At 40.1% G+C, this 21,644-nt stretch overlaps 1 protein-coding gene across 1 annotated transcript in view; it reads right to left on the bottom strand.

Annotated features, from left to right (window-relative positions):
* Positions 1-208: 208 nt before the first annotated feature.
* The window catches only part of LOC139257942 (myosin-binding protein C, cardiac-type-like), a gene marked incomplete at both ends in the record, with an annotated part of 152,002 nt that continues 130,566 nt past the window's right edge, over positions 209-21,644 (bottom strand). Inside the window, 2 exons of the mRNA XM_070874687.1 lie at positions 209-372; positions 5,381-5,440. Coding sequence (XP_070730788.1) covers positions 209-372; positions 5,381-5,440 — 224 coding nt within the window. The remainder of the gene's footprint in view (positions 373-5,380; positions 5,441-21,644) is intronic.

The raw sequence follows: 21,644 nt of genomic DNA, 5'->3' as shown, positions 1-21,644 counted from the left end.
TTCCCCCTCACACACACCATCCCCCCTCCCCCTCACACACACCCTCCCCCCCTCCCCCTCACACACACCCTCCCCCCTCCCCCTCACACACACCCTCCACCCTCACACCCTCCCCCTTCCCCCTCACACACACCCTCCCCCCTCCCCCTCACACACACCCTCCCTCTCCCTATCCCTCTCCCTCCCCCACACATGGTGGGTTCCCTACCCGTGCTTTTTTTCTCCTCCTTCTTCATGCGTTTGAGGCGTTTGAGCATCCCGCGCAGGTCCGTGATCCCATACTGGAAGGCAATCTTCTCGTACTGGGAGGCCGGGGCTTTCCGCAGGATATCCCAGACATCGATCTCAGGTCCTGCCTCCACCTTCCCCTCCCTGCGTGACCAGAGACACGGGTCAGTGGCTGGGGGAGCGAGAGAAACGGGGGCCCCATTCCAGGCCTCAGGTTCGAGTGGTGGGGCTGGTTGGAGGGGGAGCAGACAGTCAGGGCACATCGGAGCAAGTTGGGTGAGAGGGTTTTCCCAGAACCCGCCTCGCCCGCACCAGGACATTGCCAGGCTAGGCAAGCGGCCGTGGGGCCCACAGTGGGCCTTGGGTTAGGTGTCACATTACAATATGAGGGAGCGGAGGTTGCTCATTGAGCTCGGGGGTACGGACACCCCGAGGTGACCAAGGATGGGGGTTAAAATGGAGGCTGTCGCTTCAAATGGTTTACCATCCCACTGCTAAGCCAATGGGAATGGAGATTGATGGGCCTGCCTGCCATCTTTACTTTTCACCCCCCCAGGCAAACAGGGCAGCAAGCCACCAAGTCCCACCCAGCCTGTGCTGACGTTCATTGGGGGAGGGGGCTACAATTGGCCTCAGTGCCGCCTGCTGTTGGGAAACGTTCAACACCCCTGACCTTCAATCCGTGACCTTTGCCAGAAGATTCGTGGTCAAGTGAGAGCAGAGCTTGGGGCATGGCTGTAAAATCCTCCACCCCTGCCACCTGGGCTCACACAATGCGAAGGGGCAACTGGGTGTCCACTATCACACTGGGCCCTGAGGCCTGGGGCCTTCCTCTGCTTCTGGGGCCTGGGCCTGGGGCCTTCCTCTGCTTCTGGGCCCTGGGCCTGGGGCCTTCCTCTCCTCTGCATCTGGGGCCTCGGCCTGGGGCCTGGGGCCTTTCCCTCCTCTGCTTCCGGTGTCTGAAGCCTTGTTATCACCCACTGGGGCCCTGCCCTCAGGGAGTCTGAGGCCTTCCTCTCCCTCTCTCCCCCCACTTCCTGTTCCCCCCTTCCTCAGCAGCACACCAATGGAGAACGAGATTCTGGCTCAGAATGTTCAAAGTTCCCAGGGGATGTGTGGATACTACAGGAAGGAGTGTATGTGAGTGAGAGTGTGTGTGAGTGAGAGTGTGTGAGTGAGTGAGAGTGTGTGTGTGAGTGAGAGTGTGTGAGTGAGAGTGTGTGTGTGAGAGTGAGAGTGAGTGAGAGTGTGTGTGTGCGTGAGAGTGAGAGTGTGTGTGTGAGTGAGAGTGTGTGAGTGAGTGAGAGTGAGAGTGTGTGTGTGAGTGAGAGTGTGTGAGTGAGAGTGAGTGTGTGTGTGAGTGAGAGTGTGTGAGTGAGTGAGAGTGTGTGTGTGAGTGAGAGTGTGTGTGTGAGTGAGAGTGTGTGAGTGAGAGTGAGTGTGTGTGTGAGTGAGTGTGTGTGTGTGAGTGAGAGTGTGTGAGTGAGAGTGTGTGTGTGAGTGAGAGTGAGTGAGAGTGTGTGTGAGTGAGAGTGAGTGAGAGTGTGTGTGTGAGTGAGAGTGTGTGTGTGAGTGAGAGTGTGTGAGTGAGAGTGTGTGTGTGAGTGAGAGTGAGAGTGTGAGTGAGAGTGTGTGTGTGAGAGTGAGTGAGAGTGTGTGTGTGAGTGAGAGTGTGTGTGTGAGTGAGAGTGAGTGTGTGAGTGAGAGTGAGTGTGTGTGTGAGTGAGAGTGAGTGTGTGTGTGAGTGAGAGTGTGTGTGTGAGTGAGAGTGAGTGAGAGTGTGTGTGTGAGTGAGAGTGTGTGTGAGTGAGAGTGAGTGAGAGTGTGTGTGTGAGTGAGAGTGTGTGAGTGAGAGTGTGTGTGTGAGAGTGAGTGAGAGTGTGTGTGTGAGTGAGAGTGTGTGTGTGAGTGAGAGTGAGTGAGAGTGTGTGAGTGAGAGTGAGTGTGTGTGTGAGTGAGAGTGAGTGTGTGTGTGAGTGAGAGTGTGTGTGTGAGTGAGAGTGAGTGAGAGTGTGTGTGTGAGTGAGAGTGAGTGAGAGTGTGTGTGTGAGTGAGAGTGAGTGAGAGTGTGTGTGTGAGTGAGAGTGTGTGTGTGAGTGAGAGTGAGTGAGAGTGTGTGTGTGAGTGAGAGTGAGTGAGAGTGTGTGTGTGAGTGAGAGTGAGTGAGAGTGTGTGTGTGAGTGAGAGTGAGTGAGAGTGTGTGTGTGAGTGAGAGTGTATGAGTCGACGAGTCCTTGTCATAATTGTGAGCTTGCGTGTAAAAGTGCTGGAGGGGGCAGTTTGACTGGGCCGTGTGTGAGGATTGAGCTCCGATGCTCCCTCAATGTCGGATACCCCAGTGTGTGTTGCCCCTCCAATACCCCAGTGTGAGTTACCCCTATTACCCCTCCAATACCCCAGTGTGAGTTACCCCCATTACCCCCCAATACCCCAGTGTAAGTTACCCCCATTACCCCCCGACACCCCAGTGTAAGTTACCCCCATTACCCCCCGATACCCCAGTGTGAGTTACCCCTATTACCCCTGGACACCCCAGTGTAAGTTACCCCCATTACCCCCCGATACCCCAGTGTGAGTTACCCCCATTACCCCCCGATACCCCAGTGTGAGTTACCCCCATTACCCCCCGATACCCCAGTGTGAGTTACCCCCATTACCCCCCGATACCCCAGTGTGAGTTACCCCCATTACCCCCCGACACCCCAGTGTGAGTTACCCCCATTACCCCCCGATACCCCAGTGTGAGTTACCCCTATTGCCCCTCTGATACCCCAGTGTGAGCTGTCCCTATTACCCCTCTGATACCCCAGTGCGAGCTGCCCCTATTACCCCTCTGATACCCCAGTGTGAGTTACCCCCATTACCCCCCGACACCCCAGTGTAAGTTACCTCCATTACCCACCTATACCCCAGTGTGAGTTACCCCTATTGCCCCTCTGATACCCCAGTGTGAGCTGTCCCTATTACCCCTCCGATACCTCAGTGTGAGGTAGATTTCTGGTTTTGTTGGCTCCATGTGACAGGGTTGGGAGGAGGTGTAAACGCCTCAGTTACAAGCTGCAGCATGATGGGATGTGTGGAGTGCGAGCTGGGATTGAGTTTGAGCTGCCCAGCTGCCGTGGCGGGCTCTTGTCTCCGGATATTGGTCCGTCCTCTGAATTGCTGATCCTAGGACCTTTACAGTATGCTACCATGCCGTACTATACAACATAGTCCTGTGAAATTGGAGGGCGAGGCGTCGGCCGAGCTGGGATTTGGTGGGATACTCATAGACACAGGTTAGGGACTGGTTCCCAGTGGAGAACCAGTGTCACTGCTCACAATCTACGTCAATGACCTGGATGAAGGTATTGTGGGTAGGATAGAAGTTTGTGGTTGACAAAGTGTACTTGGAGGTGCACTCGAAGTGCTGTAACCTGTGGACTATGGACCAAGAGCTGGAAAGTGGGATTAGACTGGAGAGATCTTTTTTGACTGACACAGACATGATGGGCCGATTAGACTTCTCCTGTGCCATACGTTTCTATGATTTCCTTAACCTCTGATGACCAGTTCCGGGCCGGACGCTGATGATGACGGAATTTGTGGGAGAGAGAAGCATCAAACGTCACGAAATCAGTTTCCAGGAGTAAACAAACAGAATTGGTTAGATCCAACAGAATGAAAAGAAGTGAACAGCAATAAAACACTCTGACTGTATGGGTGAGAAATTGGGCCGCGCCCCGATCGGGAGCGATAAGCTCAGGGCCAGGCCTGTGATGGCCCGCGCCGGACGCAGAATTGGGCACAAAGGCTCCCCCAGGGAAGCGGCTCACCATGCTCAGGAGACGCTGACGCGCTACAATACTCTCGCCGCTCCGCACTCTGCAGGCCCCAGCCACTGGGCCACCAGGGACGCGATGGCTTGGCCCATTACAGAGTGCCAGGCTGCATGATGGCGGCCAGTCAATGCGAGGGCCACCATTGTCGGGCTGGCCCAAGAGTCGGCCGACAACATAACATGGCAGCCCAGGGCACTAAAGGCCTCCCCTTTAAGGGGACCCAGTGATACCCATCCGCCTGAGCCAGCCTCGCACTTTCCCCCGCGGGACGCCAAAGGGTCGGCACAGGGCAGTAAGCGGTTGGCCCATACAGCACTGCCAGGCATACTCCAGTCCCAGAGATAATCACATAGCGCAGCGCGAAGCGGCGCTCCCACCCAGTGTCGCTGGGTGCACTATCCTGTGCTGCTGGGCGGAATATCCCCTGTGATTGGGTGATATACCTCCCTGTTATTGGGTGCAATACCCCCCTGTCATTGGGTGATATACCCCCCTGTTATTGGGTGCAATACCCCCCTGTCATTGGGTGATATACCCCCCTGTGATTGGGTGATATACCCCCCCCCTGTGATTGGGTGATATACCCCCCTGTGATTGAGTGATTAAACCCCCCTGTGATTGGCTGATATACCCCCCTGTGATTGGGTGATATACCCCCCCTGTGATTGGGTGATATACCACGCTGTGATTGGGTGATATACCGCACTGTGATTGGGTGATATATCCCACTGTGATTTGGTGCAATACACGCCAGTGATTGGGTGATATACCCCCCTGAGATTGGGTGATATACCCCACTGTGATTGGGTGATATACCACCCTGTGATTGGGTGATATACCCCGCTATGATTGGGTGCAATACACCCCAGTTATTGGGTGATATACCCCCCTGAGATTGGGTGATATACCCCACTGTGATTGGGTGATATACCACCCTGTGATTGGGTGATATACCCCGCTATGATTGGGTGCAATACACCCCAGTTATTGGGTGATATACCCCACTGAGATTGGGTGATATAGCCCCTTGTGATTGAGTTATATACCCCCTTGTGATTGGGTGCAATACACCCCAGTGATTGGGTGATATACCATCATGTGATTGAGTTATATACCCGCCTGTGATTGGGTGATATACCCCACTGTGATTGGGTGATATACTCCCCTGTGATTGGGTGATATACCCGCCTGTGATTGGGCGGAATATCCCGTGTTGCTAGGCGGAATATCCCCCAGTGATTAGGCGGAATATCCCGAGTTGCTGGGCGGAATATCCCCCAGTGATTGGGCGGAATGTCCCGTGTTGCTGGATCGAATAAGTCTGCTCTTACCTCTTCTTCAGAAGGGCACTGAAGTCCAGCTCTCCAGCTTCCTGGCCCGCATCGGTGCTACTGCAGAGAGAGATCAGCCAGTTAGAGACCCAGTGATGGCGAGGCAACTCTTCCGATCCAATATACCCTCCCTCAGCGATTAGTGACTACGTCAGTGCCAACTCACACACACGGTGTAAATAATCCTCAGTAACGCACTGTGTAAATAATCCTCAGCAACACACTGTGTAAATAATCCTCAGTAACACACTGTGTAAATAATCTTCAGTAGCGCACTGTGTAAATCATCCTCAGTAACACACTGTGTAAATAATCCTCAGTAACACACTGTAAATAATCCTCAGTAACACACAATGTATATAATCCTCAGTAACACGCAATGTAAATAATCCTCAGTAACGCACTGTGTAAATAATATTCAGTAACGCACTGTGTAAATAATCCTCAGTAACACACTGTGTAAATAATCCTCAGTAACATATTGTGTAAATAATCATCAGTAACACACTGTGTAAATAATCCTCAGTGACATATTGTGTAAATAATCCTCAGTAACACACTGTGTAAATAACCCTCAGCAACACAGGGTGTAAATAATCCTCAGTAACACACGATGTAAATAATACTCAGTAACACACAATGTAAATAATCCTCAGTAACACACGGTGTAAATAATCATCAGTAACACACTGTGTAATTAATCCTCAGGAACAAAATTGTAGATAATCCTCAGTAACACAACGTGTAAATAATCCACAGTAACACATTGTGTAAATAATCCTCAGTAACGCACTGTGAAAATAATCCACAGTAACGCACTGTGTAATTAATCCTCAGTAACACACTGTGTAGATAATCCTCAGTAACGCACTGTGTAATTAATCCTACGTAACACACTGTGTAAATAATCCTCAGTAACGCACTGTGTAAATAATCCTCAGTAACGCACTGTGTAATTAATCCTCAGTAACACATTGTGTAGATAATCCTCAGTAACACAATGTGTAAACAATCCTCAGTCACACACTGTGTAAATAATCCTCAGTAACACAGTGTAAATAATCCTCAGTAACACACTGTGTAAATAATCCTCAGTAACGCACTGTGTAAATAATTCTCAGTAACACACTGTATAAATAATCCTCAGTAACGCACTGTGTAATTAATCCTCAGTAACATACTGTGGAAATAATCCTCAGTAACACACTGTGTAAATAATCCTCAGTAACACACTGAGTAAATAATCCTCAGAAACGAACTGTGTCAATAATCCTCAGTAACACACTGTGTAAATAATCGTCAGCAACACACTGTGTAAATAATCCTCAGTAACACACTATGTAAATAATCCTCAGTAACACACAACGTAAATAATCCTCAGTAACACACTGTGTAAATAATCCTCAATAACACACTGTGTAAATAATCCTAAGTAACGCAATGTGTAAATAATCCTCAGTAACACACTGTGTAAATAATCGTCAGTAACACAGTGTGTAAATAATCCTCAGTAACACACTGTGTAAATAATCCTCAGTAACACACTGTGAAAATAATCCTCAGTAACGCACTGTGTAAATAATTCTCAGTAACACACTGTATAAATAATCCTCAGTAACGCACTGTGTAATTAATCCTCAGTAACATACTGTGGAAATAATCCTCAGTAACACACTGTGTAAATAATCCTCAGTAACACACTGAGTAAATAATCCTCAGAAACGAACTGTGTCAATAATCCTCAGTAACACACTGTGTAAATAATCCTCAGTAACACACTGAGTAAATAATCCTCAGAAACGCAGTGTGTCAATAATCCTCAGTCACACACTGTGTAAATAATCGTCAGTAACACACTGTGTAAATAATCCTCAGTAATGCACTGTAAATAATCCTCAGCAACACACAATGCAACTGATCCTCAGTAACACACTGTGTAAATAACCCTCAGTAACACACAATGTATATAATCCTCAGTAGCACACAATGTAAATAATCCTCAGCAACACACTGAGTAAATAATCCTCAGAAACGAACTGTGTCAATAATCCTCAGTAACACACTGTGTAAATAATCGTCAGCAACACATTGTGTAAATAATCGTCAGTAACACAGTGTGTAAATAATCCTCAGCAACACACTGTGTAAATAATCCTCAATAAAACAGGATGGAAAAAATCCTCAGTAACACACTGTCAAAATAATGCTCAGGAACACACTGTGTAAATAATCCTCAGTTACACACTGTATAAATAATCCTCAGTAACATACTGTGTAAATAATCCTCAGTAACGCACTGAGTAAATAATCCTCAGTAACACACTGAGTAAATAATCCTCAGAAACGAACTGTGTCAATAATCCTCAGTAACACACTGTGTAAATAATCCTCAGTAACACACTGAGTAAATAATCCTCAGAAACGCAGTGTGTCAATAATCCTCAGTCACACACTGTGTAAATAATCGTCAGTAACACACTGTGTAAATAATCCTCAGTAATGCACTGTAAATAATCCTCAGCAACACACAATGTAATTGATCCTCAGTAACACACTGTGTAAATAACCCTCAGTAACACACAATGTATATAATCCTCAGTAGCACACAATGTAAATAATCCTCAGCAACACACTGAGTAAATAATCCTCAGAAACGAACTGTGTCAATAATCCTCAGTAACACACTGTGTAAATAATCGTCAGCAACACATTGTGTAAATAATCGTCAGTAACACAGTGTGTAAATAATCCTCAGCAACACACTGTGTAAATAATCCTCAATAAAACAGGGTGGAAAAAATCCTCAGTAACACACTGTCAAAATAATGCTCAGGAACAGACTGTGTAAATAATCCTCAGTTACACACTGTATAAATAATCCTCAGTAACATACTGTGTAAATAATCCTCAGTAACGCACTGAGTAAATAATCCTCAGAAACGAACTGTGTCAATAATCCTCAGTAACACATTGTGTAAATAATCGTCAGCAACACATTGTGTAAATAATCCTCAGTAATGCACTGTGTAAATAAACCGCAGTAACACACTATGTAAATAATCCTCAGTAACACACAATGTAAATAATCCTCAGTAACACACTGTGTAAATAATCCTCAGTAACGCTCTGTGTAAATAATCCTCAGTCACACACTATGTAAATAATCCTCAGCAACACACTGTGTAAATAATCCTCAGTAACGCACTATTTAAATAATCCTCAACAACGCACTGTGTAAATAATCGTCAGTAACACACTGTGTAAATAATCCTCAGTAACGCACTGTGTAATTAATCCTCAGTAACATACTGTGTAAATAATCCTCAGTAACGCACTGTGTAAATAATCCTCAGTAACACACTGAGTAAATAATCCTCAGAAACGCAGTGTGTCAATAATCCTCAGTCACACATTGTGTAAATAATCGTCAGTAACACACTGTGCAAATAATCCTCAGTAATGCACTGTAAATAATCCTCAGCAACACACAATGTAACTGATCCTCAGTAACACACTATGTAAATAATCGTCAGTAACACACAATGTAAATAATCCTCAGTAACACATTGTGTAAATAATCCTCAGAAACACACTGTGTAAATAATCCTCAGTAACACACTGTGTAAATAACCCTCAGAAACACACAATGTATATAATCCTCAGTAGCACACAATGTAAATAATCCTCAGCAACACACAATGTAAATAACTCTCAGTAACGCACTGTGTAAATAATCCTCAGTAACACACTGTGTAAATAATCCACAGTAACACACTGTGTAAATAATTCTCAGTAACGCACTGTGTAAATAATCCTCATTAACAGACTGTGTGAATACACCCCAGTAACACAGGGTGTAAATAATCCTCAGAAAGGAACTGTGTCAATAATCTTCAGTAGCACACTGCGTAAATAATCGTCAGCAACACATTGTGTAAATAATCCTCAGTAATGCACTGTGTAAATAATCCTCAGTAACACACTATGTAAATAATCCTCAGCAACACACAATGTAAATAACTCTCAGTAGCGCACTGTGTAAATAATCCTCAGTAACACACTGTGTAAATAATCCACAGTAACACACTGTGTAAATAATTCTCAGTATCGCACTGTGTAAATAATTCTCATTTACAGACTGTGTGAATACACCCCAGTAACACAGGGTGTAAATAATCCTCAGTAACACTATGTGAAAATAATCCTCAGTAACGCACTGTGTAAAGAATGCTCAGTAACACACTGTGTAAATAATCCTCAGCAACACACTGTGTAAATAATTCTCAGTAGCGCACTGTGTAAATAATCCTCAGTAACACACCGTGTAAATAATCGTCAGCAACACAATGTGTTAATAATCCTCAGTAACACACTGTGTAAATAATCCTCAGTAACACACAGTGTAAATAATCCTCTGTAACACACTGTATAAATAATCCTCAGTAACGTACTGTATAATGAATCCTCAGTAACACACAATGTAAATAATCGTCAGCAACACAATGTGTAAATAATCCTCAGTAACACACTGTGTAAATAATCCTCAGTAACACACTGTGTAAATAATCCTCTGTAAAACACTGTATAAATAATCCTCAGTAACGCATTGTGCAATTAATCCGCAGTAACATACTGTGTAGATAATCCTCAGTAACGCACTGTGTAATTAATCCTCAGTAACACACTGTGTAGATAATCCTCAGGAGCACAATGTGTAAACAATTCTCAGTCACACACTGTGTAAATAATCCTCAGTAACACACTGTGTAAATAATCCTCAGTAACACACTGTGTAAATAATCCTCAGTAACGCACTGTGTAAATAATTCTCAGTAACACACTGTATAAATAATCCTCAGTAACGCACTGTGTAATTAATCCTCAGTAACATACTGTGGAAATAATCCTCAGTAACACACTGTGTAAATAATCCTCAGTAACACACTGAGTAAATAATCTTCAGAAACGAACTGTGTCAATAATCCTCAGTAAAACACTGTGTAAATAATCGACAGCAACACATTGTGTAAATAATCCTCAGTAATGCACTGTGTAAATAATCCTCAGTAACACACGATGTAAATAATCCTCATTAACACACAATGTAAATAATCCACAGTAACACACTGTGTAAATAATCCTCAGTCATGCACTGTGTAAATAATCCTCAGTAACACACTGTGTAAATAATTCTCAGTAACGCACTGTGTAAATGATCCTCAGTAACACACGGTGTAAATAATCGTCAGCAACACAGTGTGTAAATACTCCTCAGTAACACACTGTGTAAATAATCCTCAATAAAACAGGGTGGAAAAAATCCTCAGTAACACACTGTGAAAATAATGCTCAGGAACACACTGTGTAAATAATCCTCAGTTACACACTGTATAAATAATCCTCAGTAACACACTGTGTAAATAATCCTCAGTAACACACTGAGTAAATAATCCTCAGAAACGAACTGTGTCAATAATCCTCAGTAACACACTGTGTAAATAATCGTCAGCAACACATGGTGTAAATAATCCTCAGTAACGCACTGTGTAAATAATCCTCAGTAACACACTATGTAAATAATCCTCAGTAACACAAAATGTAAATAATCCTCAGTAACACACTGTGTAAATAATCCTCAGTCATGCACTGTGTAAATAATCATCAGCAACACACTGTGTAAATAATTCTCAGTAACGCACTGTGTAAATAATCCACAATAACACACTGTGTAAATAATCCTAAGTAACGCAATGTGTAAATAATTCTCAGTAACGCACTGTGTAAATAATCCTCAGTAACACACTGTGTAAATAATCGTCAGTAACACAGTGTGTAAATAATCCTCAGTAACACACTGTGTAAATAATCCTCAATAAAACAGGGTGGAAAAAATCCTCAGTAACACACTGTGAAAATAATGCTCAGGAACACACTGTGTAAATAATCCTCAGTAACACACTGTGTAAATAATCCTCAGTAACGCACTGTGGAAATAATCCTCAGTCACACACTGTGTAAATAATACTCAGTAACACACTGTGTAAATAATCCTCAGTAACACACTATGAAAATAATCCTCAGTAACGCACTGTGTAAATAATCGTCAGTAACATACTGTGTAAATAATCCTCAGTAACGCACTGTGTAACTAATCCTCAGTAACATACTGTGTAAATAATCCTCAGTCACACACTGTGTAAATAATACTCAGTAACACACTGTGTAAATAATCCTCAGTAACACACTATGAAAATAATCCTCAGTAACGCACTGTGTAAATAATCGTCAGTAACATACTGTGTAAATAATCCTCAGTAACGCACTGTGTAACTAATCCTCAGTAACATACTGTGTAAATAATCCTCAGTAACGCATTGTGCAATTAATCCGCAGTAACATACTGTGTAGATAATCCTCAGTAACGCACTGTGTAATTAATCCTCAGTAACACACTGTGTAGATAATCCTCAGGAGCACAATGTGTAAACAATTCTCAGTCACACACTGTGTAAATAATCCTCAGTAACACACTGTGTAAATAATCCTCAGTAACGCACTGTGTAAATAATTCTCAGTAACACACTGTATAAATAATCCTCAGTAACGCACTGTGTAATTAATCCTCAGTAACATACTGTGGAAATAATCCTCAGTAACACACTGTGTAAATAATCCTCAGTAACACACTGAGTAAATAATCTTCAGAAACGAACTGTGTCAATAATCCTCAGTAAAACACTGTGTAAATAATCGACAGCAACACATTGTGTAAATAATCCTCAGTAATGCACTGTGTAAATAATCCTCAGTAACACACGATGTAAATAATCCTCATTAACACACAATGTAAATAATCCACAGTAACACACTGTGTAAATAATCCTCAGTCATGCACTGTGTAAATAATCCTCAGTAACACACTGTGTAAATAATCGTCAGCAACACAGTGTGTAAATACTCCTCAGTAACACACTGTGTAAATAATCCTCAATAAAACAGGGTGGAAAAAATCCTCAGTAACACACTGTGAAAATAATGCTCAGGAACACACTGTGTAAATAATCCTCAGTTACACACTGTATAAATAATCCTCAGTAACACACTGTGTAAATAATCCTCAGTAACACACTGAGTAAATAATCCTCAGAAACGAACTGTGTCAATAATCCTCAGTAACACACTGTGTAAATAATCGTCAGCAACACATGGTGTAAATAATCCTCAGTAACGCACTGTGTAAATAATCCTCAGTAACACACTATGTAAATAATCCTCAGTAACACAAAATGTAAATAATCCTCAGTAACACACTGTGTAAATAATCCTCAGTCATGCACTGTGTAAATAATCATCAGCAACACACTGTGTAAATAATTCTCAGTAACGCACTGTGTAAATAATCCACAATAACACACTGTGTAAATAATCCTAAGTAACGCAATGTGTAAATAATTCTCAGTAACGCACTGTGTAAATAATCCTCAGTAACACACTGTGTAAATAATCGTCAGTAACACAGTGTGTAAATAATCCTCAGTAACACACTGTGTAAATAATCCTCAATAAAACAGGGTGGAAAAAATCCTCAGTAACACACTGTGAAAATAATGCTCAGGAACACACTGTGTAAATAATCCTCAGTAACACACTGTGTAAATAATCCTCAGTAACGCACTGTGGAAATAATCCTCAGTCACACACTGTGTAAATAATACTCAGTAACACACTGTGTAAATAATCCTCAGTAACACACTATGAAAATAATCCTCAGTAACGCACTGTGTAAATAATCGTCAGTAACATACTGTGTAAATAATCCTCAGTAACGCACTGTGTAACTAATCCTCAGTAACATACTGTGTAAATAATCCTCAGTCACACATTGTGTAAATAATCCTCAGTAACACACTATGTAAATAATCCTCAGCAACGCACTGTGTAAATAATCGTCAGTAACACACTGTGTAAATAATCCTCAGTAACGCACTGTGTAAATAATCCTCAGTCACACACTGTGTAAATAATCCTCAGTAACACACTGTGTGAATAATCCTCAGTAACACACGATGTAAATAATCCTCAGTAACGCACTGTGTAAATAATCGTCAGTAACATACTGTGTAAATAATCCTCAGTAACGCACTGTGTAATTAATCCTCAGTAACATACTGTGTAAATAATCCTCAGTAACGCACTGTGTAAATAATCCTCAGTAACACACTGAGAAAATAAGCCTCAGAAACGAACTGTGGCAATAATCCTCAGTAACACACTATGTAAATAATCCTCAGTAACACACTGTGTAAATAATTCTCAGTAACACACTGTGTAAAAATTCCTCAGTAACACACTGTGTAAATAATCGTCAGTAACACAGTGTGTAAATAATCCTCAGTAACACAGTGTGTAAATAATCCTCAATAAAACAGGATGGAAAAAATTCTCAGTAACACACTGTGAAAATAATCCTCAGTAACACATTGTGTAAATAATCCTCAGAAACACACTGTGTAAATAATCCTCAGTAACACACTGTGTAAATAACCCTCAGTAACACACAATGTAAATAACTCTCAATAACGCACTGTGTAAATAATCCTCATTAACAGACTGTGTGAATACACCCCAGTAACGCACTGTGTAAATAATGCTCAGTAACACACTGTGTAAATAATCCTCAGCAACACACTGTGTAAATAATTCTCAGTAACGTACTGTGTAAATAATCCTCAGTAACACACCATGTAAATAATTCACAGTAATGCACTGTGTAAATAATCCTCATTAACACACAATGTAAATAATCCTCAGTAACACATTGTGTAAATAATCCTCAGAAACACACTGTGTAAATAATCCTCGGTAACACACAATGTTTATAATGCACTGTGTAAATAATCCTCAGTAACACACTGTGTAGATAATCCTCAGTAACGCACTGTGTAATTAATCCTCAGTAACACATTGTGCAGATAATCCTCAGTAACACAATGTGTAAACAATCCTCAGTCACACACTGTGTAAATAATCCTCAGTAACACACTGTGTAAATAATCCTCAGTAACACACTGTGTAAATAATCCTCAGTAACGCACTGTGTAAATAATCCTCAGTAACATACTGTGGAAATAATCCTCAGTAACACACTGTGTAAATAATCCTCAGTAACACACTGAGTAAATAATCCTCAGAAACGAACTGTGTCAATAATCCTCAGTAACACACTGTGTAAATAATCGTCAGCAACACACTGTGTAAATAATCCTCAGTAACACACTATGTAAATAATCCTCAGTAACACACAACGTAAATAATCCTCAGTAACACACTGTGTAAATAATCCTCAGTAATGCACTGTGTAAATAATCATTAGTAACACACTGTGTAAATAATCCTCAATAACACACTGTGTAAATAATCCTAAGTAACGCAATGTGTAAATAATCCTCAGTAACACACTGTGTAAATAATCGTCAGTAACACAGTGTGTAAATAATCCTCAGTAACACACTGTGTAAATAATCCTCAGTAACACACTGTGAAAATAATCCTCAGTAACGCACTGTGTAAATAATTCTCAGTAACACACTGTATAAATAATCCTCAGTAACGCACTGTGTAATTAATCCTCAGTAACATACTGTGGAAATAATCCTCAGTAACACACTGTGTAAATAATCCTCAGTAACACACTGAGTAAATAATCCTCAGAAACGAACTGTGTCAATAATCCTCAGTAACACACTGTGTAAATAATCCTCAGTAACACACTGAGTAAATAATCCTCAGAAACGCAGTGTGTCAATAATCCTCAGTCACACACTGTGTAAATAATCGTCAGTAACACACTGTGTAAATAATCCTCAGTAATGCACTGTAAATAATCCTCAGCAACACACAATGTAACTGATCCTCAGTAACACACTATGTAAATAATCGTCAGTAACACACAATGTAAATAATCCTCAGTAACACATTGTGTAAATAATCCTCAGAAACACACTGTGTAAATAATCCTCAGTAACACACTGTGTAAATAACCCTCAGTAACACACAGTGTATATAGTCCTCAGTAGCACACAATGTAAATAATCCTCAGCAACACACTGAGTAAATAATCCTCAGAAACGAACTGTGTCAATAATCCTCAGTAACACACTGTGTAAATAATCGTCAGCAACACATTGTGTAAATAATCCTCAGTAATGCACTGTGTAAATAATCCTCAGTCATGCACTGTGTAAATAAACCTCAGTAACACACTGTGTAAATAATTCTCAGTAACGCACTGTGTAAATAATCCTCAATAACACACTGTGTAAATAATCCTAAGTAACGCAATGTGTAAATAATTCTCAGTAACGCACTGTGTAAATAATCCTCAGTAACACACTGTGTAAATAATCGTCAGTAACACAGTGTGTAAATAATCCTCAGCAACACACTGTGTAAATAATCCTCAATAAAACAGGGTGGAAAAAATCCTCAGTAACACACTGTCAAAATAATGCTCAGGAACACACTGTGTAAATAATCCTCAGTTACACACTGAATAAATAATCCTCAGTAACATACTGTGTAAATAATCCTCAGTAACGCACTGAGTAAATAATCCTCAGAAACGAACTGTGTCAATAATCCTCAGTAACACATTGTGTAAATAATCGTCAGCAACACATTGTGTAAATAATCCTCAGTAATGCACTGTGTAAATAAACCGCAGTAACACACTATGTAAATAATCCTCAGTAACACACAATGTAAATAATCCTCAGTAACACACTGTGTAAATAATCCTCAGTAACGCTCTGTGTAAATAATCCTCAGTCACACACTGTGTAAATAATCCTCAGCAACACACTGTGTAAATAATCCTCAGTAACGCACTATTTAAATAATCCTCAACAACGCACTGTGTAAATAATCGTCAGTAACACACTGTGTAAATAATCCTCAGTAACGCACTGTGTAATTAATCCTCAGTAACATACTGTGTAAATAATCCTCAGTAACGCACTGTGTAAATAATCCTCAGTAACACACTGAGTAAATAATCCTCAGAAACGCAGTGTGTCAATAATCCTCAGTCACACACTGTGTAAATAATCGTCAGTAACACACTGTGTAAATAATCCTCAGTAATGCACTGTAAATAATCCTCAGCAACACACAATGTAACTGATCCTCAGTAACACACTATGTAAATAATCGTCAGTAACACACAATGTAAATAATCCTCAGTAACACATTGTGTAAATAATCCTCAGAAACACACTGTGTAAATAATCCTCAGTAACACACTGTGTAAATAACCCTCAGCAACACACTGTGTAAATAATCCTCAGTAGCACACAATGTAAATAATCCTCAGCAACACACAATGTAAATAACTCTCAGTAACGCACTGTGTAAATAATCCTCAGTAACACACTGTGTAAATAATCCACAGTAACACATTGTGTAAATAATTCTCAGTAACGCACTGTGTAAATAATCCTCATTAACAGACTGTGTGAATACACCCCAGTAACACAGGGTGTAAATAATCCTCAGAAAGGAACTGTGTCAATAATCTTCAGTAACACACTGCGTAAATAATCGTCAGCAACACATTGTGTAAATAATCCTCAGTAATGCACTGTGTAAATAATCCTCAGTAACACACTATATAAATAATCCTCAGCAACACACAATGTAAATAACTCTCAGTAGCGCACTGTGTAAATAATCCTCAGTAACACACTGTGTAAATAATCCACAGTAACACACTGTGTAAATAATTCTCAGTATCGCACTGTGTAAATAATTCTCATTTACAGACTGTGTGAATACACCCCAGTAACACAGGGTGTAAATAATCCTCAGTAACACTATGTGAAAATAATCCTCAGTAACGCACTGTGTAAATAATGCTCAGTAACACACTGTGTAAATAATCCTCAGCAACACACTGTGTAAATAATTCTCAGTAGCGCACTGTGTAAATAATCCTCAGTAACACACAGTGTAAATAATCGTCAGCAACACAATGTGTTAATAATCCTCAGTAACACACTGTGTAAATAATCCTCAGTAACACACAGTGTAAATAATCCTCTGTAACACACTGTATAAATAATCCTCAGTAACGTACTGTATAATGAATCCTCAGTAACACACAATGTAAATAATCGTCAGCAACACAATGTGTAAATAATCCTCAGTAACACACTGTGTAAATAATCCTCAGTAACACACTGTGTAAATAATCCTCTGTAAAACACTGTATAAATAATCCTCAGTAACGCATTGTGCAATTAATACGCAGTAACATACTGTGTAGATAATCCTCAGTAACGCACTGTGTAATTAATCCTCAGTAACACACTGTGTAGATAATCCTCAGGAGCACAATGTGTAAACAATTCTCAGTCACACACTGTGTAAATAATCCTCAGTAACACACTGTGTAAATAATCCTCAGTAACACACTGTGTAAATAATCCTCAGTAACGCACTGTGTAAATAATTCTCAGTAACACACTGTATAAATAATCCTCAGTAACGCACTGTGTAATTAATCCTCAGTAACACACTGTGGAAATAATCCTCAGTAACACACTGTGTAAATAATCCTCAGTAACACACTGAGTAAATAATCCTCAGAAACGAACTGTGTCAATAATCCTCAGTAAAACACTGTGTAAATAATCGACAGCAACACATTGTGTAAATAATCCTCAGTAATGCACTGTGTAAATAATCCTCAGTAACACACGATGTAAATAATCCTCATTAACACACAATGTAAATAATCCACAGTAACACACTGTGTAAATAATCCTCAGTCATGCACTGTGTAAATAATCCTCAGTAACACACTGTGTAAATAATTCTCAGTAACGCACTGTGTAAATGATCCTCAGTAACACACGGTGTAAATAATCGTCAGCAACACAGTGTGTAAATACTCCTCAGTAACACACTGTGTAAATAATCCTCAATAAAACAGGGTGGAAAAAATGCTCAGTAACACACTGTGAAAATAATGCTCAGGAACACACTGTGTAAATAATCCTCAGTTACACACTGTATAAATAATCCTCAGTAACACACTGTGTAAATAATCCTCAGTAACGCACTGAGTAAATAATCCTCAGAAACGAACTGTGTCAATAATCCTCAGTAACACACTGTGTAAATAATCGTCAGCAACACATGGTGTAAATAATCCTCAGTAACGCACTGTGTAAATAATCCTCAGTAACACACTATGTAAATAATTCTCAGTAACGCACTGTGTAAATAATCCTCAGTAACACACTGTGTAAATAATCGTCAGTAACACAGTGTGTAAATAATCCTCAGTAACACACTGTGTAAATAATCCTCAATAAAACAGGGTGGAAAAAATCCTCAGTAACACACTGTGAAAATAATGCTCAGGAACACACTGTGTAAATAATCCTCAGTAACACACTGTGTAAATAATCCTCAGTAACGCACTGTGGAAATAATCCTCAGTCACACACTGTGTAAATAAAACTCAGTAACACACTGTGTAAATAATCCTCAGTAACACACTATGTAAATAATCCTCAGTAACGCACTGTGTAAATAATCGTCAGTAACATACTGTGTAAATAATCCTCAGTAACGCACTGTGTAACTAATCCTCAGTAACATATTGTGTAAATAATCCTCAGTCACACATTGTGTAAATAATCCTCAGTAACACACTATGTAAATAATCCTCAGCAACGCACTGTGTAAATAATCGTCAGTAACACACTGTGTAAATAATTCTCAGTAACGCACTGTGTAATTAATCCTCAGTAACATACTGTGTAAATAATCCTCATTAACACACTGTGTAAATAAACCTCAGTAACGAACTGTGTAAATAATCCTCAGTAACACACTGTGTAAATAATCGTCAGTAACACAGTGTGTAAATAATCCTCAGTAACACACTGTGTAAATATTCCTCAATAAAACAGGGTGGAAAAAATCCTCAGTAACACACTGTGAAAATAATGCTCAGGAACACACTGTGTAAATAATCCTCAGTAACACACTGTGTAAATAATCCTCAGTAACGCACTGTGTAAATAATCCTCAGTCACACACTGTGTAAATAATCCTCAGTAACACACTGTGTGAATAATCCTCAGTAACACACGATGTAAATAATCCTCAGTAACGCACTGTGTAAATAATCGTCAGTAACATACTGTGTAAATAATCCTCAGTAACGCACTGTGTAATTAAACCTCAGTAACATACTGTGTAAATAATCCTCAGTAACGCACTGTGTAAATAATCCTCAGTAACACACTGAGAAAATAAGCCTCAGAAACGAACTGTGGCAATAATCCTCAGTAACACACTATGTAAATAATCCTCATTAACACACAATGAAAATAATCCTCAGTAACACACTGTAAATAATCCTCAGTCATGCACTGTGTAAATAATCCTCAGTAACACACTGTGTAAATAATTCTCAGTAACACACTGTGTAAAAATTCCTCAGTAACACACTGTGTAAATAATCGTCAGTAACACAGTGTGTAAATAATCCTCAGTAACACAGTGTGTAAATAATCCTCAATAAAACAGGATGGAAAAAATCCTCAGTAACACACTGTGAAAATAATCCTCAGTAACGCACTGTGTAAATAATGCTCAGTAACACACTGTGTAAATAATCCTCAGCAACACACTGTGTAAATAATTCTCAGTAACGTACTGTGTAAATAATCCTCAGTAACACACCGTGTAAATAATTCACAGTAATGCACTGTGTAAATAATCCTCATTAACACACAATGTAAATAATCCTCAGTAAAACATTGTGTAAATAATCCTCAGAAACACACTGTGTAAATAATCCTCGGTAACACACAATGTTTATAATGCACTGTGTAAATAATCCTCAGTAACACACTGTGTAGATAATCCTCAGTAACGCAATGTGTAATTATTCCTCAGTAACACACTGTATAAATAATCCTCAGTAACACACTGTGTAAATAATCCTCAGCAACACACTGTGTAAATAATTCTCAGTAACGTACTGTGTAAATAATCCTCAGTAACACACCGTGTAAATAATTCACAGTAATGCACTGTGTAAATAATCCTCATTAACACACAATGTAAATAATCCTCAGTAAAACATTGTGTAAATAATCCTCAGAAACACACTGTGTAAATAATCCTCGGTAACACACAATGTTTATAATGCACTGTGTAAATAATCCTCAGTAACACACTGTGTAGATAATCCTCAGTAACGCAATGTGTAATTATTCCTCAGTAACACACTGTATAAATAATCCTCAGTAACACACAATGTAAATAATCCTCAGTAACACACTGTGTAAATAATCCTCAGTAACACACAATGTAAATAATCCTCAGTAACACACTGTGTAAATAATCCGCAGTAAAACACAATGTAAATAATCCTCAATAACACATTGTGTAAATAATCCTCAGAAACACGCTGTGTAAATAATCCTCAGTAACACACAATGTAAATAATCCTCATTAACACACTGTGTAAATAATCCTCAGCAACACAAAATGTAAATAAACCTCAGGAACACACAATGTAATTAATCCTCAGTAATATACTGTGAAAATAATCCTCAGTAACACACAATGTAAATAATCCTCAGTAACACATTGTGTAAATAATCCTCAGAAACACACAATGCATATAATCCTCAGTAACGCACTGTGTAAATAATCCTCAGTAACACACTGTGTATATAATCCTCAGTAACGCACCGTGTAAATAATCCTCAGTAACACACTGTGTAAATAATCCTCAGTAACACACAATGTAAATAATCCTCAGTAACACATTGTGTAAATAATCCTCAGTAACACACAATGTAAATAATCCTCATTAACACACTGTGTAAATAATCCTCAGCAACACAAAATGTAAATAAACCTCAGGAACACACAATGTAATTAATCCTCAGTAATATACTGTGAAAATAATCCTCAGTAACACACAATGTAAATAATCCTCAGCAACACACAATGTAAATAATCCTCAGTAACACACTGTGTAAATAATCCTCAGTAACGCACTGTGTAAATAATCCTCCGTAACACACTGTGTAAATAATTCTCAGTAACGCACTGTGTAAATAATCGTCAGAAACACAGTGTGTTAATAATCCTCAGTAACGCACTGTGTCAATAATACTCAGTAAAACACTGTGTAAATAATGCTCATTAACACACTGTGTAAATAAACCTCAGT

This window comes from Pristiophorus japonicus, unplaced genomic scaffold, assembly GCF_044704955.1.
Source record: "Pristiophorus japonicus isolate sPriJap1 unplaced genomic scaffold, sPriJap1.hap1 HAP1_SCAFFOLD_939, whole genome shotgun sequence".
Taxonomy (NCBI): domain Eukaryota; kingdom Metazoa; phylum Chordata; class Chondrichthyes; family Pristiophoridae; genus Pristiophorus; species Pristiophorus japonicus.
Note: the sequence above shows the minus strand (reverse complement) of the source record. Positions and strands in the feature narration are given on the sequence as shown.